The 23922-nt window shown below is 42.3% G+C and overlaps 1 protein-coding gene across 1 annotated transcript in view; it reads right to left on the reverse strand.

Annotated features, from left to right (window-relative positions):
- Svep1 (sushi, von Willebrand factor type A, EGF and pentraxin domain containing 1) overlaps positions 1 to 23922 on the reverse strand; it is a 154486-nt gene that overhangs the window by 72152 nt on the left and 58412 nt on the right. Inside the window, exons 6-13 of the mRNA XM_041657727.1 lie at positions 18644 to 18823; positions 15699 to 15893; positions 13553 to 13671; positions 6809 to 6938; positions 3972 to 4079; positions 2950 to 3081; positions 1495 to 1689; positions 244 to 365 (exon numbers count right to left, since the gene is read on the reverse strand). Coding sequence (XP_041513661.1) covers positions 244 to 365; positions 1495 to 1689; positions 2950 to 3081; positions 3972 to 4079; positions 6809 to 6938; positions 13553 to 13671; positions 15699 to 15893; positions 18644 to 18823 — 1181 coding nt within the window. The remainder of the gene's footprint in view (positions 1 to 243; positions 366 to 1494; positions 1690 to 2949; positions 3082 to 3971; positions 4080 to 6808; positions 6939 to 13552; positions 13672 to 15698; positions 15894 to 18643; positions 18824 to 23922) is intronic.

Genomic DNA, 23922 nt, shown 5'->3' on the forward strand with positions numbered 1-23922 from the left:
AATCACGAAGATCCTAAACTCTTTTTAAGCCTTTTGGTTCATGGTATTTCAAAAACTTAACATTTTAATGCAGACTGAATTCAGAAGTCTAAACTCAATGAGTAATTCTACATACGAATTTGGATCCTAAAGACAGGCACATTCAGGACTAGGAACGACAGTTGCAAACAATCCAGAGAAGTTAAGACAGCCTAGTGGTGTCCTAAGTGTCCCTCATAGAGCCAAGGCCCCCTGGTGACATACCATTTTCCCCAGGGTGGTTTCAAACGCTGCCGAAAACTTCTTAAGCAGATCCACGTCGTCACAGCGAGTTGTTTTGTACAGCATCTCAAAGGACTTGAACCCGTGGTTTGCAAAACGTTTTACTAGAAAAGTTTAGGGGATGCAGCTTCAGTTGGGTAGAGTTTCCAAGACACATGCAATTACTCCCCCCCCTTCCCTTCCCTCTCCTCTTTTCCTCTCTCCTCCCCTTTCTCGTTCTTGTGCTAGATAAATGCTCTATCACTGACCTATATCTCCAGTCCAGAGGTTTAGCTATGAGAAAACGGAATCTAAACCGGGATCCCAGAGGAGGACCAGTTCTACAAAGGGTCATGACATATGCGTGGCAATTGCACAGTGACGGCTAATGTTTTGTATGCCAACTTCAGAAGGATTTTAAAGTTGATTTTCTTTTGTTTCTGACAAGATTTATAAGACTGTGGAGAGGTAGCAGTGAAGGGTTCCAGGCATCCACTGGCCACAGTAAACCACAGCCCGGTGACGCTGGGCTCCTCTGCCCAAATGAGTTTGCTTTGACCGAGTATTCTGTAACCTCCAGTTCTATGAGAAAAGGAGCACTGAGGAGACTAAGAGATCCTTTGATCTTGACTACATCAAAGTTGTTTGCATTGATATAAGTTTTTATCATGTGTTTTTATTTTCAACTAACAGACATTTAAAAGCTTTAACTGTTATGTGTAGTCATAATCTTTGAAAGTATAATTTCTACAGAGGCAACTTTGCTCTTGTAGCAAATATGCATTGTGGGCATTGTACACTGTAGACTCTAAAGTCTAGGATGTTGTAACCCAGGAGTTCGAGCCCTAGCACCCCCCCCACACTCTCCACTTACCACCACTCTTAGAATTAGCAGCTCTGAATCAAAGTTAAATCTAAAAACACCACACAATCTACTGTATTATATCACCTACATTGGATATTAAGTTACATAAGCTCTTTCACTAAGAAACTTCATATTCATGCTTTCACACTGAGAATTTCATGTTCATAAACTTCTTCAAGCATTTTTAAGTAACTCAAAATAGTTCTGCCTGGGCAAGATAGTTACCCGCTCTCCAAAAGACTCTGGTGACTAATATTTTAAACCATACACCTTGCCGATTCATGACACCCTCCCTGCTAATTCTCATTATAAAGCACTTTTTTTTTTCTGTGTAATGCGCAGAAAAGCACACGATGGTGCCCTTGGAAAGATGCAGAACTGGAACTTACTAGCACAGTCTGGCCACTCAGTAGAATACGGCGGTCTCCAGACACCGTCTTCAAAGGCGCAGTAATACTTCTCCATAGAGCCTTCTGTGAAATCATAGCCCTCCCGGCAGCTCAGGGTACAGTTGACTCCAGCACTGTCCTGGGCACAGACAAAGTCCCCGTTTATAGGGGTGAAGGGAACCTCACAGGGAGAACCTGTGTCAAAATAACACTGTATTATTCAGTTATAGTTCTGGGGCAGCATAGTCCAGGAATTAAAGCCGAGCTAAGAACTCCTCCTGTCTCCCGTTAGCCCTAGGAACATTTTCTCAAGGGTCCTCAGCTGGGAGAGTGGCACTGACTACTTTTGGTTCCTTGTATTGTAGGCAGACATTGGATGGTTGTACCCATGTGCAGTGAGGAGTCCTGCACATTTTATGAGAAGGTAAACATATATCTGACCTTACACTGTCATTTCTGGCATAAGTGCTTGAATAAAAAAAACCTGGGTAACATTATGTGGCAAAGACATCTTTGGGGTCTTTTAAGCAACGCTTTGCATTGTCAGGGGGAAAGGTTCAGAAAGCTGCAGTTGGGATGGTGAACCTTGACTGTGAACTTGACTGGGTGGAGTGACGCCTACACTATTAGTAATGTCAGAGAAGGTGACTGGCAAATGGGAGAGTCATCAACAGGGGGAAGGACCTGCCCTGAATACACCAGTCCTGTCCGATAAGCTGGGAGGCGGGGCGGGATAAAGGGAGGAAGAGAAAGCAAGCAGGTAGGTCCATTCTTCCGGAACTAGTGCATCTGCCATTGCTGATGTCACTCCTGGACGCACCCAGGTTCTTTTTTTTTTTTTTTTTTAAATATTTTTTTATTTATTATGTATACAATATTCTGTCTATGTGTATGCCTGCAGGCCAGCAGAGGGCACCAGACCCCATTACAGATGGTTGTGAGCCACCATGTGGTTGCTGGGAATTGAACTCAGGACCTTTGGAAGAGCAGGCAATGCTCTCAACCTCTGAGCCATCTCTCCAGGTTCTTGCAGCCCTCTAGTATCCCAGTGACTCTCTGAGGAACTTCCAGGCCTTCATCACTGGACTGGGATTGCATCCGGAGGATGCAGGATACACCCTCAAGCTTCCAGTTTCTTGAATTGAGCAATGACTGGATTCTCTGCATCACACAAGTGTGCGGGAACCACAGTTGGGCTCTCCAGTCCATATCGTCTAAGACAACTCAAGAAATCCCTTTCTAACTGGTTCTTTAGTTAACACAGGAATTAAGGGCCACCCTCAAAAAAGACCTGTCATAAGCTCAAGGGTGCTAACTGGAAACTTACAATGGGTCACTTGAAGACTCAGCACTCACAGCCTATCTCCCCCACCCCCAAACAGAGGACGGCAGTGATCACACAGACCAAAGGACAGCTAGGCTGGGGGAGGGTCTGGCGGAGAGAGGAGAGAGTACCTTTTATGATAATGTGGATGTCACAGGTTCTGTTATTGCCTGAGGGATCAGTGGCCGTATACCACACAACAGTTTCCCCGTGAGGAAAGAGGTCTCCTTGGGTGTGACTTTTGGTGATGACCAGTTCAGCCCCTAGGATGGGAAGAAAAGGTGTGATTCCTGAGTCTCATCCCTCCACAGTTCTGACATTGCCCTTTCATCTGAGGCGCTTTCGTTTTCAGTTCGTGCAAACTGGCTGAGCAAGCCACTTAGCGTGGCTTGTCTGCTACTAGAGAATACAAAATTTGATACTTGGGCTGTAGCAGAGAAACAATAGACTCAAAAGTCCTACAAAATTAAGGACTTTTGATGAACAGAAGTATCTTTGACTCGCTCTGTTAGAATATTGACAGTTTAAGAAACTGATCCAACTTTTCTTGTTGTCTGAGGGAAAGTTTTCTTTTTTTTTTTGGTTTTTCAAGACAGGGTTTCTCTGTAGCTTTGGTGCCTGTCCTGGAACTAGCTCTTGTAGACCAGGCTTGCCTCGAACTCACAGAGATCCACCTGCCTCTGCCTCCTGAGTGCTGGGATTAAAGGCGTGCGCCACCACCGCCCGACTGAGGGAAAGTTTTAAAAATGAATTTCAGTGACATTTGCTTGGCTTTCCTCCAACCTTCCTATGACCTGTTGTAATTTATTCATCTAACACTTGGGAATGAAAGTGAATACACAGAATTTGACTGGGGATGCCATCAGGAACTCATCTTTTATATTTCCAGGACACCATAGACTCAATTTAGTAAACCCATTAAAACCTGTATGTTCAAAACCTAGCAAAGGTTTAATAAGGCCCAGTGAGTATTAAATAAAGAGACCAACAGCCAAGCAAGATGCTAATGTTCAATTGCATGTGTATCAAAATACGCTAATCGGTGCCATTTCTCATTCTTCTTAGCTGTTATGTATTTTGCCATCTGAAGACATTTTTAAGAGTAAAGTCTGGCCAGCACAGTACCCAGCTGACAAGGTCTGTGCATCCTCACCAGAGTTGTCTGAGAACTGAGGCTCATCCCAGCTGGCAGAGTGCTCCTTCTCTAAGACCTGGATTGGAGGTGGAGATCGGCACCAATCTATGACAGGTGGTTCCACGTCTGCAGAACAAAGAATCGGACAAAGAAGTCATGACTGCTCTTTAGAACAACTGTAACCAGCTTGGTAGAAACGAAGGTCTTCCAAGGAAACCCCTGTACCTCCCAGTTTAGCAGACAGTGAAGTAGCAGACCCTAAAAGTTCCCAGGTAATCTTGTGCTCGGAGAAGGGGAAGGCACCAGCCAGAGAGGGAGCTTGTCTCCCAGAAAGAGATTTCACACAGCGCTAACAATTTGTTGGACATCTTCCAGGATGAGGCCGAAGCCCAGCAAATGATGGGTCAGTGGTGGGTGGGGCCACTCTTTGAAGTGAACTTCTTAGATGTTCAGATGCTTGGTCAATCACTTAAACTCTAACCTCACTTCAGGGCCTCAGAGACAGACTTGGGGGGTTTGCTGGATCTCTTTATCCATCTTTCCAATGTGGCCACAGTGAATTAATTTTTTTCTTTCTGATACTGATCTGACTCCTTTAACTGGCTTATTAAAGATGAGCCGTCAAGCATGGTTGGAAGCACAGACTGTGACCTTCAAGTTCGATTACTACACATTAGAATTCAGATCGAAGGGTGGCATGCTGGTGAGTTTTAACCGTCAGTTGACACAACCTAGCATCATTTGGGTCTCAGCTGAGGGGCCATGAGCTGTGGGCCTGCCTGTGTGAGACTGTTCTGGTTCCCATCTCAACAATGGGGAGACGCACCCTAACTGTAGGTGGTATCACTCCCTAAACAGGGGTTCTGAACTGTGTGAGCACGAAGAAAGCCAGCTGAGCAGAAGCAAGCGAGCAGGCAGCATGGGTGCATTTGCTTCTCTCTGCTCTTGGCTGCAGATGTGATGTGACCAGCTGCTTTGGTTCTCTCTGCTCTTGGCTGCAGATGTGATGTGACCAGCTGCTTTGGTTCTCTCTGCTCTTGGCTGCAGATGTGATGTGACCAGCTGCTTTGGTTCTTGCCTCAACTTCCCTCCCAGTGATTAACTCGTAACCTGGAATTATACTCCAAACAAGTCCTAGCCTTCATTAAATGGCTTTTGATCAGGGTGTTTTATCACAACCACAGAAGTGTGCCTGGAATAGATGACGTTGAGGTAGGATGGGAATCCACGTTTTAAAGTACTGATTGAATGGAGTGAAATTATTATATATATTTATACACACACACACATATATACACACACATATAAAATATATATGACAGTAAAGAAATTTCACAGGAAGGAATTACAATCTGGTTATAGATTTTACATGTTCAAAGTGTTCTTAATTATACACCTTTGAAGTCTGAAGGAGAGAGTACAAATTACTATATTTTTTATGTGAGACATAGGCCAGACAAACTTAAGGAATTCACCTGAGGTTATTAAGTTAATAACTTGTAGTTATTAACTACACTTGGCACTAAGGCCAAGACATTTGGGTCTGTGCATAAAAGCACATTCTGAAATCAAATGAGTTGTACCCCCGGAATATATGTAATTCTGTTTTAACCTATATTTTACATGTAGATGCTCAATTTCTGTCTTTTTTGCTCACTTGCCATTTCATGAGTATAGTAATGTTGGCTTAGGGGTTTTAGATTGCCAATCATAAACCAGCAATTGAGTCCCTTTTGTTCATACGCAAGTCTCCTCTGGACAGCACAGCACCTGGCCCCTAGCAGGCACTCAAAGCAAAGAGCTTAATAAAGCAAAGAAGGGAGAAATGCTCCTCGCAGGTCAGAGCTCTTTGAGAACACCGAGTCAAGTCAACTCCTGGTTAACCGTGGAGTCTGGAAAGCAGTCATCATTTACCCACAAAGAAATTACAAATCAACATTCCGAGATCATCTAAGCGTATCTGTTTTTAGATGAACATTTAAAAATGGAATTGTAGGTACAGAAGGACCAAAGGGTTAGAGAAGAGAAAAAGAAGAATACTTAAGACAAGTGTGTGTGGGGGGGGGAGGGGAGGGAATACCCAGCAAAGACTGACTACAGAGAAGCCACGGGAGAAGAAAATGCTGGCAAGAAAGCAGTGACTAACAATAAACTCTGAGGAAAGATCCTATAAAATAAGAACTGAAAATTGCACAGTCCGAGCACACTTGATCTTTGGATCTCAGGATGACTTTTAAATGCCGCCATCGTGTTCTGTATAAAGTATAATTTCTTTCAGAAAAATATGACAGCATGTTATATAATAAACATCATAACCTTTGACAAGTTTAAAGTATTTTTCAAGTTTGATATTTGTTGTTAGGTTGAAAAGTTAAATGACACCTGAGTAAAAGTACTTCTATAGTGAAATATGTTTGTTTCCCATTAGATTTTTTAAAAATTCAAATAAGCTTAAAGAACCCTTTATGAAGTGATTTCATAAACATCTGTATGTATTTTAAAAAATGATTAAGAATCTCAGATGTTCAACATTCAAACATAGGTCTAGAAGGGGATCACAGGAATGGCAGAAGAGATTGCTGGCAACTTTGGCAATAATACAATCCTAAGGCATAAAGGGAACAGAGTCTAGGCTTGAATGACTGGGGATAAATGGTAAGAAAGAAGAGAGAGGTAGCAGCCATCCGGAACTTTCCAAAGTGCTCACCTGGCAAGAAATAGACACAGTGACAGTTACAGGATACGTAGGGCTTCAGTGAGAAAGGGACCTGATGGTTTTAATTCCAGGAGGAAAGACTGGGCAGAGGACACTGATTGTTTTTGTAAACCACCCGCATGATTTGGAGAAGACTTACCAATAACCCTGACATGGAACGTGCAGCTGGCTTGGTTACCAGATGAGTCGGTTGCGGTATAGGTGATGGCCACTTCTCCAATTGGGAAGAGGTAGGGTGGGGTAAAGGCTGGGTGGACATGGACTGGCACCTGACGGAGACATAAATATTTGACAAGGTCAGCAGTGCAATTATCCTCTTTTGATTTATATGCTATCAGCAAAGGAATGGGATGATACAGTATTTCATAAAGAGGAAGGGGGGAAGGAGGCACTTCCTTGGGGTGTAATTTCTAACTACTCTTTCCACAGTTCATACAGGTGGCATACATACTGCTCCATATGTTTCAAGCATAATACAGTAGACCATTTCTATACTCTCGAGTGATCTCTGGATTTAAGATGGCTTTTAAATACCCCCTCATGTTCTGTACGAAATATAATTCCTTCCAGAAAGATACGTTGAAGAACTTCTAATTTGGGTTCCAAATTTTACTCTTGGAAACAGTTTTTATTTATGTATTTATTTATTTATTAAAGATTTCTGTCTCTTCCCCGCCACCGCCTCCCATTTCCCTCCTCCTCCCCCAATTAAGTCCCCCTCCCTCGTCAGCCCAAAGAGCAATCAGGGTTCCCTGCCCTGTGGGAAGTCCAAGGACCACCCACCTCCATCCAGGTCTAGTAAGGTGAGCATCCAAACTGCCTAGGCTCCCCCAAAGCCAGTACGTGCAGTAGGATCAAAAACCCATTGCCATTGTTCTTGAGTTCTCAGTAGTCCTCACGGTCCGCTATGTTCAGTGAGTCCAGTTTTATCCCAGGCTTTTTCAGATCCAGGCCAGCTTTTATACACCAATTTAAACATATTTTTTTGCTATTTCCTTATAATATCTCTTCAGGCATAGACCTGCCTGACCTCAGACGATCAACATTGTATTAAAATTTCTTTCCTAAAGTGTGGTAGCTTGCATTCCCATTGTCTGGGATGTGGTGTTGGTGTCAGGGTTCTCAGGTCTATGTTAAATAACTTCAGCTGTGCTAAGTGAGAAGGATGGGGCTTTTACCTCAGTCATGTTTTTATTTTAGGGTATTTAATATACTTGTTTTCCATTAGATTTTGTAAAATCTATTTCAAATAAGCTCAGAGAGTCCTTTATGATGTGATTTGGTAAGCATTTGTATGAATTCGATGGTACCTTTTTAATTAATTAATTAATTAATTTTGATTTTTTTCGAGACAGGGTTTCTCTGTAGTTTTTGGTGCCTGTCCTGGAACTAGCTCTTGTAGACCAGGCTGGCCTCGAATTCACAGAGATCCGCCTGCCTCTGCCTCCCGAGTGCTGGGATTAAAGGCGTGTGCCACAGACTCAGATATTCAGCATTCAGTCATAGGTATGGGAGGGGCTTATCACAATGGCCCCTCCTATGGGAGTGAATGTCAGCTGAGGACTGCCAGTGGTCACGAAATCATTGTCTTCAGTGCTGTAGTCACTGGCAAGTTGGCCATGCTCCAGAGGTGGGTCAGGGGAGCTGATGAAACCCAGTAGGTCACAAAGCAAAACAACAATTGCTGGGGAGAAAATACTCCAATGGTGACAAGGGCAGACTGGGCAGTGACCTCTAGGAAGGCAGATTTTGTGAGCGGTCAGTCAGGCTGGGCAGACTTTCTGGTTACACAGCTGCCTGTGGGCCACTAAAACAGTAAACTCTTTTACCAAGCTAGACAGGTAGCATTGCTCCTTTGGTCTCTCCTCGGTGCCCTATTTGGGGGTGAATAAATGTTAATATTCACATCTTCCCAGGAAACATCCGGACATCCTTGGAAATGCAAGTAGAACGAGAAGAGGAGGGAAATACTCTAAAAATACAGAAGAAAACTGAGCTGAAGAAACCGAAGGTATGGCTGCAGAGAGTACAGAAAGGGCTCTTGATGTGTGAGGAAAAATCAATAAAGGGTGACCAGTACCTAAGAAACTCTTAGACAATTCTGTGCACAGTGAAAAACTTCCACAAGACCCAGTGGGGGCATATCACCTCCTACCAAATTCTCTTTATCCTTAATTGTTAGCCTGGAATAAGAGAGCTCTTGGACATGTGGAAGTTCTATAAACTTACTACTGCTCTCTCTCCCTCTTTCTTTTTCTCTCTCTCCCTCTTTCTCTCCTTTTTTTGAAGGAAAGAATTTTAAACACACCAAACAAAAGATGAATCTTAAGCCATCACAAATAAGGAAAGTCCTGGTCCCCTGCTATTAAAGGACTGGCTGCAAACCCCACAACCTCACGACTGTGGACTTTCTCTTAAAAGGGCTCATAACTGTGGCTATGAAACAAACATGAAAAGTTATAATTTTGGGAAGGGAATATACATAATGTGAATAACTAATAATTAACCAATAATGAATTGGAATAAGAATTGCACATTATAACCAACAAAACTCTAAAATGGCTAAGAAGATCAACTAATAAATTTGATTATTTTGCTTGGGAGAGATTCAACCAGTAATTTTACACTTCTTCCCTATTGAGAACTAAATAATTATGGGTTTCTACATATTTTGAGAAGGTTATTTAAAAGACTGTATATTTTTTTTTCTGTACGTGCTTGTAACTAAAGTCCCAGAACAGAGGATTATAGAGACCAAATAGTGCCATGTTCTACAAGAGCCCCTTTGAACAGACAAGCTGGCAGGAGCTGATACTCAAGCTGTCCGTGGCCCGCACTCCCATCAACACACTGGAGCTGAGAGGTTCTGTGGAAACAGGGGCTCGCTGTGGTAGAGTTCTGGAAACTTCTGTTTTATCCACAGGGAGAGTGTCTGCCTCAAATGGAGTGGCTGCTTCAGACAATCCTGCAGAACACCCATAGTGCAGACTGAGCTGTGTGGGCTTCTGCCCTCCACCTATAGATGGAAGCTTGCTGGGCCGTGGAAACCCACGTAGTCTCTCTACTGCAGTGAGATTGGCCTCCGTCTCTTGGAGTTTAGGGACAGATGTGAATGTAGACAGGTGCCTGCTCTTCCTCGGGTGAATGATGCAGGCAGGAGGTTTGGCCGAGCAATGTGGGTGGCGAGGGAGAAAGGACACTGCGGTGGTCACAAGGAGAACTGTTTCCAGAAGCTCAGGTATTTGAACACTTGATCCCAAGTTTGGGAAGACAGTGTAGACTTTCTAGAGGAAGTACATCGCTGGGGGTGGACTCTGAGAGTTCATAGCCTCACCCTACTTCCGAGTCACGCTCTGCTTTGTTGATGTGTTTGAGGATGTGACCAATCAGCTTCGACAATGCCTGTAGAGTGCTGCCATGCCTCCTAACCATAATGGATTCTTATCCCTCTGGAATCATAAGCCCCACATAAGCTTTCCCCCTCCCCGCTAAGCTGCTTTTGGTCCTGGTGTTTTATCAGCAACAGATACAGATGCTAATACAGATGCTAATCACGAGTTAGCCTTAGATCCTTCCGGCATTAAGAACTTGCGAACCATAACACAGGAATTGAAGGAGTGGGCAGACAACATTCTGCTAGAGCACAGTGTATGTCCAGGAACTGTATGAGGCAGAGAGAGGGCACCCTGCAAGGAAGGTCTTCAGCAGATTCTGTGTACTGGAGGGATGAAAGGCAGTAACTGCATGCTCACTTCTCTGAGTATCTCAGTGATATTGAGATGATAACAGCATTAATTAAAGGGGAAAGTGAACCTGTCTCAAAATCGCTCCTCGCTCAACTGTTGCCTATTGTCATAACACAGTCCTTCAAACTCAGTGGCTTCAAACAGCACACACTTATTGCCACGGTCTTAAGAATCAAGATGCTCATAGCTCATAAAAGGTTGAGATCAAGGTTATCAGTAGAGCTGAATCTGGTTCTCTGCTTTTCTAGCACAGAGGCTTCCAGAATGGACTTCCAGAATGGACCCTCCCTCCAGCTTCTAAAGCCAGCGATGCAAACACAGCCCTTCTCACTCCGCATCTTCTAGCTCCTCCTCCCCCAGAACATCTCTTTCTAGCTAGAGCTGGGACTGGTGCTCCTTTCTTAAGGGATGTGGTAATCAAGCAGGGCTCATTTAGACAATAAGAAATCTATTGTCTACTAATGCCTGTAGAATCCCTTTGCCATATAATGAAGCATTCACCGGGTCTGGAGGACAATGACATTTTTTGCATGACCATGATCCTGTCAATTATACCAACTCTGGCTCTAGGGAAGCCCAAGCAGGGGTGGTGACATAGAATAAATAAAAGAGCAACCACAGAGCCAACTTTCCAATCCCCTGGGTCAGCTCTGGGCAACAGCAGGATAAAGCTTTGAAGTGCATATGAGATTCAAATTTTTATTTAGACAGCGAGATTCTTCTTTTTAATCCTTGAGAGTGGATTTTTAACTACAGAAAGAAGTTATTTTTCTATCCCAAAGTAACCAAGCCACCAAGCCTGTGTGTGACAGGGAAAGATAGTTATTTTCTATTGGTATCTGTTCCAGTTGAGTTTGTTCAAGCTGAGTCACACAGTTATAGTTTTGACTGCAGTGTATCTTTAATTTAGCATCCTATGTTCCCACCAATAACCCCCTTTTAAAACTGTCCCGAGGAATGGTCAAGGCAGCAGTCTAGAAAAGGGTTCTCACAGAAGCCTCACTTAGTCCTTCTTTCTTTTACCCGCTTTGAGTTTGTGTCTTGTTGTGCACTGTTACTGTAAGTTCTGGAATTGCCTTGCCTCTGTCTCTCTTTGCTATTCTATATTGCTGCAGAAAAGCCTCCTCACCTGCTCCCTTACGTCTGTTCTAAAATATCCTACTGGTTCTGAAGATATTAACATGACCGTGTAGATTAATCTCGCTAGAGTGAATGATCACTGATCTCAGATCGAACTGAACACTGTCCAATAATCCTGTTGTATTTCTCTGATGGGCGCTATCTTCCTCTCTCTCCTCAAACTTGCAGAATCTCTTCCTCTCTGGCAGACCTTGCCAACTGTGCTTTGAGTCTGACCATTTTCTGACCACGAGCCACACACGATAGCTTTTCCTTGTATACCCAACTTCTCCTTCCAAAAATGGACCCTTCTATTTCCTGTCTCTTAAGCACATTTGAGCTATTCTCCACTGTGGTAGGCCCAGTAACAGTCCCTGGAAGATATCCATGTCCCCTCCAGAACTTGTGAATGTTACTTTACATGGAAAAAGGCATTTAGAAGATATGACTGAATTAAGAATCATACAATGAGAAGATTATCCTGACTCACCAGACGGGCTAAATGTAGTCACCTTACTTCAGTGTCACCAGACAGAATGACGGTGATGTTGAGACCGAATGTCCACAGGGCCATCTTACTACTGAGAGCCTCCTTTAGTGGCAGGAGGCTCTTCTTTGACGCAATGTCTGAATTGCTGAACAGGGGGCATTGAGCTAACAAGCCACAGATTCCTAGGCAGGATTTCTGGTCCTCCGTGCCTCTGAACAGCACAGGATCCTTTGAACCAGGACAGGCACTGCTTTTGTGCAATATCCTGCTTCCTTGGATCCACTCTTCCCGACATACAGAGCTTTCCTAAAAGGACCACACATACCTGGATGTGGCTATCCCAGGAAATTCTGCATGTTCTTCCAGCTAGCGTTTGTTGTAGGAGATGAACTGTCTGACAAGGTGACAATGACTGGGTTGGGAGTCAAGAGTCAGGTACTGGAAGTGATTTGTACTCAACTGTATGCATTGATTATAAGAACATGAGAAGTTATTGAGAAAAACCAAGGTAACACTGAAGCCATCCTGGCTCTCTTGGCAGCAGGGAATGAAAGACAGTGATGTATTGGCACAGCCTTTGAGAGCCTGCTGAAAAGCAAACAGGGGAAATGAAGAGATGCTTCCTGTTGATGCTGGCTGGGCTGACTTTTCTCAGAGACTAACCGATGCATAGTTTCTCCATCTGTAGACACACAGGTGCTACATTTACCTGCAGTGTCTCATCAGATCCTAAAATGCACCCCTTTTTGCTTGGTATTGGTGAGGATGGCGCATAACTGTACGTTTATTAGAAAGTAGTCACATAGTACCCAAGGACATCTCCTTACGTTTAGTCCCAGAGGTCGGAATTTTAAAAGCTGCTTTGAATGTAAATATATTCAATTATATTGTCAGGACAATTATTATTGTCTTGCTTCCTGCCCCCAATATATCCTGCCTGGAAGGTTTACATATATTTACATGCAGCTGTGAAAGCAAAATACTGTTTAACATTATCTGCCTACTTGTGGACACAGCCCAGCTGTAACAGGAGACGGCATTCCTGATTCCTAAATGAAGCTCTTCCCTAGCAGCTGATGGTTGGTCACTGGTAGCCAGTGAGAGTACATATAAGGTTAAAATACCAAGGAAGGTTGGATTTAGGAGCACTCAGTAAGAAACGCTGGCAGCCCACCCTTCAGCTTGGTCAATATGCCATCCATTCTTGAAAAGATATGTCCATGACTAGGAATCCAGGTGGATTCGACAGCTTTCTTTTCTTAGATTTTTTTAGAACTACCCATGGAGCGAAGAATCATCAATGATGGGTCTTAATGGAAAGAACAATATGTCAAACTCAGGGAATGAAAAATTTCTGTCCGATTTTTATCTGATATTTTTATTTAAAAACAACGCTGGCGGTTCTCTCAGATGAGGCACTAGAATTTAGCGTGAACTAGAGAGACAGTACTGTACGTCACTAGGGTACACCAATTTTCCGCGCTTAGAGTCCATTCAGAAGGGATGCGGATGTTTAAGCCAACCTTACCTTTTCTCCAGAGTTGTCTTTAGCTGTTGGGATTTGCCAGGTGATGTTGGCAGAGTCTTGCTGTTCCCCAGTCTTAGCCTCGATGTCTTTTGGACAGCTGATCTGTGGAGCTTCCACATCTGATTCCCCCCCCCCCAAAAAAAAACACAAATCAATTAAACACCACACCCTGACATGTACTTCTAAATTATTTTTAAAAGGTGGTCAAACAGGTTTTATTAATACTTTATAATTTTTAATATGCTGATTACCAATTATTAGGACGGCACAACTACTTTGCATAGTTTATCTTAGGTGGCTTAGGAGCCTCCTGAACTGGGCCCGCCTACATTCGCAGTCCACTGTTGGGAACTCATGCTTCACATGGGATTGCTGTGAGCCCGTGGAACTCTGTAGTCTGCCCTGTACTTGGTCTTTTGCCTTGGTTCTTCTCTTTGTCTTTGCCTGCCTTAATGCCCAACCATATCCTCCCCTGCACCCTGGCCAAGAGCAGCTGCAGGTCCTTTCATCCTAAGTGCGAAAGCTGCCCCTGGCTCTTCCCAACCACCTGGCATGCTCACTCCCTGAGCCCTCATAGCCTCTGTTCTTCCCAAACAGAAAACTCAGCAAGCCATGGCGAAACAGAAGTTCCTCGCCTGTTTACTTGAAGGAAATGAGTATTTCTCTCCATGCTGTTTTATTCAGTGCCTGGCATACAGTAGGAACTTGGTCAATGTTTTGTCTTTTGAATGAAACAGAGAAATAAATGGAAGAAAAAGAAAGCTGACAGGGGCAGAAAGTACACTCAAAAATGGGGCCGTCGATCAGAATTAATTAGCAGCCCCAGAAGGTACTATCAAACAACAAATTAAAGCTAATGATACTTTTGACAATGGAAAAGCTTACACACTACAAGAGCTGAATTAAGCCTGCTAGCATTGAAGTCAACTTCTTGTTATGGGTTAGAATACATCTTTTATTTCTACACGATGGTGAATGAGGGCTGCTCAATTTCCCAGACGGATAGATCTGAATTGCCTATACCGTGTCTCATTTCACTGCCTCTCTGGAATTTTATTCATTTTCTGTTTCCCCTATGAAGATGCACAGCTGCATACCGATAATCTGAAAAAAGAACGACATTGCAGTTTTCATTTCTAGTTAAGTAATAGTTTGATTGGATTTGAAATTTGCTTTTTATTTACTTTCCCCTCATCTCCTGAGGCACGGTTGCTTTTCTCTCTGTAATGTGAATCAGACTCAGCTCTTTGGTAGAGTTTCTCTTTCTGCCTCACAGACTCTGCAACTTAGGCTTTATCCTCAGAGGAAGTTTGTCAGCCCCAATGCTCAGGGGCTTTGCAGGCTAAAGTCCCAGATCTTTCAGGGAGGCTTTTCTATAGTAGGAAGGACAAAAAGGAAACTCATCCCTTTCCGGTTCAGTTTCTGGTTCTCTTCATGATGTAAGCATTGTGCTCCTCGATCTCATTCACAATTCTAAAATCAATCTCTTTGGGTTGATCAGTTGAGGTATTCAAGTTTCTTATTTAGTACTTGTTTATTCCCAAGGGATTTTCAGTTTGATACTTCAAAATAGTGACATTTCAATAATATCCACTCAAGCAGTTATTTTTATACTTTCCCCTCATCTTCTGGAGCAGGACACACACACACACACACACACACACACACACATAGACACACACACACACACATTTTTATTTTGGAGGACTCAATATCTACACTATTTTTTACTTCTCAAGACTCTTGTTTTTAACACTTTTTTTTCACCCTGGGTTGCTCTTGCTGTGGGGTAAACAATAATGTAGCAAGATGCAGGCTTCAAAGTGCTTGTGGCCCATTCCTGTGAGCCAGCACTGTCCAGCAGGCATCAGAGGTTCTTCATACATCACCATCTCCCAAAGGGAACTCTCGGCTGATTCTGGCCCTAGCATCATCTTCATTTTCCTGTTTCTTCCGTCATTCTCTCCCAGCTGGATTTGCATAAATTCACTCTTTGGAACCAGAAGCCATTCTAGTTCTTACATGTTTTTTACCTGCCATTTTACCATGGACTTGCAGTGAAATTCACAGAGGGGCAACCCTATCTGACACTCATATGCCATTATGTAGGAATCTGGTTTTTCTCCTGCCCCATGCAGGCACCTACCTTTGCACACAGCGGTCTGAACCTTGGCACTCCACTTCCCAGATGTGGCACAGCTCACCTCTCTGGCCCCAGACAAAACGTACCCCGGGCGGCAGCTCAGCTGGCAGATCAACCCAGGCTTGGCCGGCTGCTTGCCGCAGCTAGGTGGAGATATGAGGACGCCCTTGGGCTTCTGGAAGGTAGTGCAGTGGCGTTCTGTTGCAGAGAAATGACAGCACATCTTTGGCATGTCCACAAAATAGAAACAACAGTCGTTTTACCTCACCCCCAAGTATAACTGTGCTACCTTAGATTGACATGCCCCACACATAAGTGATTGCGTGTGACACTGTGTGTACAATGTATTAAAAAGTGTGGAACTATCTCTTTGGTTATTTCTTCTTTAATTTGTTTGTGTTTTGTTGTCTTTATGAGACAGGGCCTCACATAGTCTGGGCTGGCCTCAAATTTGCCAGGCAGTTAAGAATGGCCTTGAACTTCTCACCTTCCTGTTTCTATCTCCTTAGCATTGGGATTGAAAGCATAGACTGCAGCTCCTGGTTTTATGTGGGATGAAACCCCAGGTTTCCTACAGGGTAGGCAAGCATTCTACTAACTGAGCTATATCCCCCGACCATCTTTTGTTATTTCTCCATCATATCAAAACTTTGAGGGGGCTGGAGAGATGGCTCAGCGGTTAAGAGCACTGACTGCTCTTCCAGAGGACCCGGGTTCGATTCCCAGCACCCACATGGCAGCTCACAACTGTCTGAAAATGCAGTTCCATGAGATCTGACACCTTCACACCAACAAACATAATAAAGTTAAATAAATAAAAAAAAGTTTAAAAAAAAATCTTTGAAAGTCTCTGTATATGTATTGCTCTTATGGGTTGATGAATAAAGTTGTTTTGGCCAATGGCTTAGCAGAGTAAAGCCAGGCAGGAAATCTGAACAGAGATAAATAGAGTAGACTGAATCAAAGAGACACCATGCAGCTGCTAAAGGAGACAGATGCTCCAGAATCTTACTAGTAGGCCACAGCCTTGTGGTGATACACAGATGAATAGAAATGGGTTAATTTAAGATAGAAGAATTAGTTAATAAGGAGCCTGAGCTAATAGACCAGAGAGTTTTGTAATTAATATAGTTTCTGTGTGATTATTCAGGTCTGGGTGGCCAGGAAAAAAATGAGGACTTGCTGCTTACAAAATGGCACCAGTGTGGGGCAAATCCATCCACATAAAAACTGAGAGAGCTTGGGAAGGAATTCTAGGCACAAAAGAACAGAGTGAAGCACAGCTTCTTGGTAGTCACCTTTTTTTTTCTTTAGATAGGCTCTGTTTGCTGGCAGTGAGCAGAGGTGCTGCTTCTTTAAGAGAAGGCTTCCTGACTCAGCATAAGCAGCAAAAACTGTGAGGCTTTCTTAAAAACAGCTTCCTGGTTTGTGCTGGCAGAATGAACTCTGGCTCTTTTGGGAGGTCCTGCATTTAAATGGGTTTGTGAGCAAAGTGCTACTAGTTGCTTAATGGTGATATAAAACCACTGTGTCCCTGGAGCTAGGGCGGTGAGCATGGCTCATAGAGGTGGTGAATGTATCTCCGCCATGTTGGACTGGGCGGAACAAACAGGCAGGACTGTGGACTTGGTCCTAGCCATACCTGCTTAGCATTAAAAAAAAAGGCACTCCTGGTCAGAAAATGATTACAGATATGCAATAAAGACAGATATAGACAATAAAAGACTTCTGAACAAGACACAGTGTGTTTAAAAATGTACATAGGCTTGGCAGAGATAAAAAAATAATAAATAGTTTTGGAAAACAAAGTCTTTAAAGAGACAGTAAAAGTAATATAAAAGAGTATAGACAGTCATTGATTAAAGGAATAAAAAAATAAGCCACATAAAGATGGAATATACACAAGAGAGTCTTGATTATGTATATATTGTGTTTTCATTAAATGTTTTGACTGCAAAGAGACATTTGATTCTGAAGGCTGCTAAGTTAAACCAACATAAAGGTATTTTGACTTCAAAATTTGAGTCTAAGGATATGTTACTTGGAAAAGAGGTTCTGCTTTTGTTTCCACAGAAGATGAGAACCTGTGGATTTCTTCCTGGCTAATGTGGTTTGATGGAACAAGACCCCCTGAAAGGTATCTGTGTACCCTAAGAATACTTTGCCCAACAAACATCAGGAAGCAGTTTGGAGAAAATTATACCCAAATTCCCAAAATGATTGTTTATAAATATTTAAAGGGGGTTATGATATAGAAATGAATACTTTACATTGGTATGGACTTTGATTTATTGATACAAAGTTAAGGACAATTTTCTAATATGTATATTTTTACTCTTGTTTGAGGTATTGTGTTTGTGCAGCTCACTTAAAAATGTAATGTATAATTTAAAATTACAAATTAATAGATAGTAATTTATAATATCAAACTTGTAGTTGTGTTAGTTAGGTTTCCTAGATATGCAGAGATATATTTCAGTTAATCTTCAACACGTCAAAGACCTACAGAATATGGCATTTAAAATGTTTTAAGAACATAGACTTTTCTCGGCAGTGAGACATGTCTACTTCTGGTAGCACCAATTACTTCAGAGAGGTTGATGGGCATTGAAGAAACTTGTTATGGAATTTGCCTTCAGTGTGACAACGCTAGTTATTTGGGCAAGAAACTGCTGCTGCCTGGACTGTTTGATGGTATGCTTTATGGACTAGACATGCATGACACACAGAAAAGTGACTGCTGAACTTTTCAAAAGATGGGATGATCCTTCAGGATTCCTGCTAGAAGGATTGGAGTGATTTAACAATGTATTTGACAATGCATCTACAGCTCCACAGATATGCATATGCACATGTTCGTATGTTTCAGGAGAATGTGGTCTGTTCCAGTTCCTTGCAGAATCCTGAACAAATGAACTGCTCACACCTCACACCTTCTGGCCACTTACCCACACACCGCGGTTCTGCACCATCCCATTGGGCATTTCCTTGACAGGTGAGCTTAGCACTTCCTTCTAACCTGTATCCTTCATTACAGGTGACCAAACACAGGGTGTTGTAGGACATTTCCACAGTGGAGCAGCTGATGTAGCCATGTTTGGGCTGGCGGAGATGGGGGCATGTCCTCACTAAAGAAAATGTCAACAATGACATTTTACTAAATACAGAGAAAAGCAGAAACTGTTACTTTAATAATGGCTTTGTATAATAACATGACTATTACCTGTTCTTAAGGATGAGGAGATAAAATAACCTCTTTTTTTTTTAAATGAAGTCCTTACAAACCTACATTTTATTTGCACCATTACAAATGTAGTTTGTAGCCCATGGGTGGGGAATTTAACTGTGTGAGGAGTCTATCTCTGATTAGATGAAGACAGCTATGTAACAACAAAGATTGTTTCTGTGCCAGAGCCTGTGAATTACACACTGACTCAATTTGGATTTTTATGGTTGTGAAGAGATACCACAACCATGGCAACTCTTATAAAGAAAAGCATTGGGGCTGGCTTACAGGCTCAGAGGTTTAGAACATTATCATCATGGCAGAAGCACGGTAGCATGCAGGCAGGCATGGTGTTGTAGCTGAGCGTTCTGCATCTGGATTGGCAGGCAGCAGGAAGAGAGTGACACTGGGCCTGGCTTGACCATTTGAAACCTCAAGGCCCTCCTCTAGTGACATACTTTCTCCAACAAGGCCATACCTTCTCCAACAAGAGCACACCTCTTAATAGTGCCAGTCCCTCCGAGCCTATGAGGGCCATTTTCATTGAAAACCACACCCACTCAGTAGCCACTCTTCCCAGCATGACACAGCATCATAATGTGCCCATCATAGTTGCCCAACTTCACTGCCATTAATGAGAGTCAAGGAGATACAGCTGAATTTGGGTGAGACTTTCCAACCAATGGAGTGTTTTTTTTTTTGTCTTCTCTTTGTCCTCTTCTTTTCTTCCCAAATAAAGGCATGAGAGAGACTACACCAGCCAGCTGTTGCGTATTTACCAGCACTACAGGAAAAGTACCATGCATTAGAGGATGGTGTGGAAACATGAAGGAATCCTAGTCTCTGGTGATGGTGGGGTTCTTCCACCAGCTTGGGATTATCTATACTATCTTCCTTTAGGCCACAGGAAAGCCTGAAACCTTGAGGCATTGGTAATTAGAATTTTGATACTGGGAGCTATACACAAGTCAAATTCTTTCTATGCAGTACCAATTTGTTCATTCCCTTTATCAATTCTCCAGGGAAAGATACTGAATAAGAAGCAAACAAAAATACCCTACAAAAGAGCTAAGTTCAGGGTCTAGAGACAGAACTGTGCACAACACTGAAGGCCAGAAGGTTATACAGCAATCGCTAAAGAATCTTCAGCGCAAGGCTTGGAAAGCAAAAATATTGTGTGCACTTTTATGTATGAGCAAGTTTTTTTTAATAGAAGAAATGTATACTTGTTTATTTTGAAAACTTTAAAAGAACAGGAAGGAAAGCTCATGCGAAATATTCAAGTGTGCATTCTACTGGAGTTACTGGCAGACTTTATTCTGTGGGAACACATTCAAATTATATCAGTTGGCAGAGCATAAGTATTAAGTGAATTAAATATAAATTTCAGATTTATTACTCCATAGGGAAAATTCGAGAACTGAATGAGAGGAGAAATACAAAACCGTGTCCTTTGCTATCCCTGGGACAAGTTGGCCTGAAGTCAACTATTAATTAAATATTTATCCAAATGTCTGCCTGCCCTGGGGGACTGTTATTGAAGGAGTCCATCATGTACCGGGTCATGTCAACTGTCTTAGAAAGTAAGGGCAATAAATTCCTCTGACTGAGATACATAAAATGGAAAATCACATCAGGCAATTGCTTTTCATTTCTTAAGCACTCTATATTCTTCTTTCAAGAATAAGTATTTATCACCGGTTTTCATAGATACACATTTAATTACTAGATTCAACTTACAATTTTTTTGTTCCTCAATTTATATTTGTTTCAAAGAAACTCATATATAGTTGATGAAGAAAACAGCAACTTACTCTAATTTGATCATGTCACACTGTATACATGTATTGAATTATTCTACACCATAATGTACACAATACTATGGATAGATTATATAGCAACTAATCATTTAGAAAACATGACTAAAATTGAAAAATAAACACAGAAACTCAGTCTTGTAAAAGCGAACAATCTACGACACAGACAATGACAGACCTACAAATTTGCTGTGGGTTTCATCTTGAACATGAATTGGACTTTTTTCAGATATATGCTTCTTGTCAATGTCCAAATTTTGATTCTGTCTATTACCGGAAATAATAGAGAAAAATCTGATGTAAAATGCAGGCATCTTGCTGTTGAAATGGTTTCTCAGGAGAAACACTAGTATTTCCGGAGTTCATTTACTGTGCTGCCAGGTTTTAGCTAGTTTTTACTGAGGCATCACCTAAGATTCCCTTAGTGGTTTAGAATGACATATAATTCAATGAAAATTAGAAATGACTCTAAGTGCTTTATGAAGGGGAACAAGCGTTCCACTAAGAGAAGCAAGAATGAAGCCTTGTCAATCATCATTCAACATTACATAATATTGACAGTGTAGCATAAAACATGTAAAAGACAATTTCTGCTAATCGCTCTTTCCTGACTCAATTTTACATTTTTATAAAAACAATGATAGAGTTAAAAATTATCCTCTGTTCTTTAAGCTCTATCTATAAGCTACTTGTATATACTACACCACTCCTAGAAACAGAAGCCAGCCTTGCCCAGGAGAAGCATCTCAGAGCCCCAGATATAACATTGTTTATGTGCAGCTACTAAAGCCACACTCATGCCCATAAGGCTGTTTACTGCTGCTGACTCTAAGGTGTGCTCCAATTTTACAGATAATAAATAAGAAAAAACACATTTTAGAGTTGATGACATATAGTATATGTTTTGTTGTATTGGATCTCAAGTAAATCCATAAGGTGTTGATAATATGGTATAGAAAGAACCCAATCTTCATTCAGGGAAACTCTACTTATAGGTGAGGTAGGTAGTGACTTTGGTGGTGAAGCTGCAGGAATTTTAGGACAATCCATGGTTGTGGAATATTATTTTACCGGGCAATGGCGTGTTACATCTGTTTATGTACCGGAATCTTACTTTAACCGTATAAAGGTGTGTTACATTTGTTGATGCTGCATTTATTTAATCAAGTAAAGATGTGTAAAGATGTAAAGATGGAGTCGTGACAAAGTCGCTGATACTCTTAACTTATCTTCTGGGCTTCCTATTTTCAGTTTCCTTCCAAAATTGTGTAGGGTTGGATTCCAACACGAGTTTCTAACCAAATAACATGCATGCATCCCTGAGTGAACCTGACACCACATACGGGCTAGAATGAGGGAAGACTGCAGTGAACACCTTAGGGCCACACCTATCAGACTGAAGAGGTTAATGAGACACAAGCGCTTATGCAGACGGATATCAAAGGCATCATACAAGGCTTACAAAGGAACAGTTTTCCAAGAGGCACCGTGGACTTCTATAGCTGTTAGTGTAGGGCAGAAGGTTTGGGTTTAGACTATAGAAGACAGGGAGTCAAGGTTAGGACCTTTCTCTGAAGGGACGGTGGGCTGTCCACTCTGCTTTCCCCCTTTGAGAAGTCGTGTGGAGAAAGTTAAAATATCTGCTTTCTTCACTGTCCACTATTTGGAGAAAAAAATAGACATTTCACAGAGACCTGGGAACTGCCAGTAACTGGTGGCCTCAAGGAAAATATTTTAGATGTGGTCAGAACAATTATTTTAGTGAGGATGTGTGGGCTTTACTGCTTGACGGAAAATGGCCTTCCTTTGCCTTCACACATCAACAGTGGCTTGAGACTGGAAATCAGTATTCTGAGTCCTTTCTCTCAGAGTCCTACATCTCCAGACATTTTGAATGCCCACTAAAGAGCCTCGGGCTGGTCGGAGCCTCTTGGAGGTAATGATATTTGAAATTAGGAAGCCAATGCTGTTTTGTGTTTTTCTGGGGCATTCAAAAATGTCACTAAGATTATTTCCAGACATCGATCTGTTTTTTATACTCTTTTCTGGCATTCACTAACTGATTTTGAACTAGATTAGAAGGTTTTGGTTGTGCACATTTGTTTCTGAGATCTCATCTTGGGAGTATGTCCTTTGATCTTCTGCTGCAGCCGCTCCTCCGCCCCATCCACTCTCTGACTTCCTAACAAGAGAGGGGCACTTGTAGCGTCTGCTCTTCTGTCAATTTACGCGTTGTCAGAATTCTGTTATCTCTGAAATTATCCTCTACTACTTTCTCAGGTTTTATTTTTCAGTTTATTAATCTGGCTGTTGAGTATGCTTTATTGTGCAGTAGTTTTGACCCCCCCTCCTCACTCTAAGGTTTCGTGACTCTTTGACGTCTCCTCGATTCTTTGGAATCCTAGTCTTACTTTATTTGATGCCATTGCCTTTGAGGCTCAACTCTTGAATTTTTCATGCTTCCCTGTCAGCCATTTTGGCCATAGTTTGTCCTCGACTTTTGGCAGGCTGCATGATAAAGAGCTGATTGGAATACTTTCCTATTTATTACTGGGTTCGGTTTTAGTAGCGAATAAACACAGACAACGGATGTCTGTAGAACTTTCAAATGCTCTTGGAATGCAAGTCAGTGAGCGCCCCTTACGGTTATAGATGCACAGAGGTTCTCAGGAGGCAGCACCCTTTACCCAGTGATCTGGGTGAAACTGTGGCACCTTGGAGAAGTCAAGTCCTCAGTGAAGGACATTGATGATGGACAGAGTAAGGCTTCCAGTTTCAGTCATGAAGAAATCAGTCCACCAAGATGTCCAAATAAGTCTGAACTTCAGAAAAATCAATTATTAAATTTTACATATACTTATATCCCAAATCTAGTACTCTTACAGAGTAGCATTGGGGGCCAGGCAGTTGGAGGGAGTCCTCAAGTCCCTGACTTGCTTTTACCTTTCCTTGGGAAGCCTCCGCCTTCCTGCCTTGTGAAGCTTTTGAAGGCTGGGCTATGTAGTTGTAAGAACTAGGAACTCAGGTAACAGATGGTCAAATTTGGGGGGAGGATTTGAGACACCATTTTGTCCTTGCTGTGGAAGCCATGACTCCCACTGCTGTTCCCACTCTTTCTTACTGGCTTGACTTGGCTCCTTGTAATCTCACCATAACCCGTTCTCCACTTCCTAGAGCTGGAGAC

The sequence above is a fragment of the Microtus oregoni genome, unplaced genomic scaffold, assembly GCF_018167655.1.
Source record: "Microtus oregoni isolate MIOR12 unplaced genomic scaffold, Mior012 000008F_ref0000371, whole genome shotgun sequence".
NCBI classification, from domain to species: Eukaryota; Metazoa; Chordata; class Mammalia; order Rodentia; family Cricetidae; genus Microtus; species Microtus oregoni.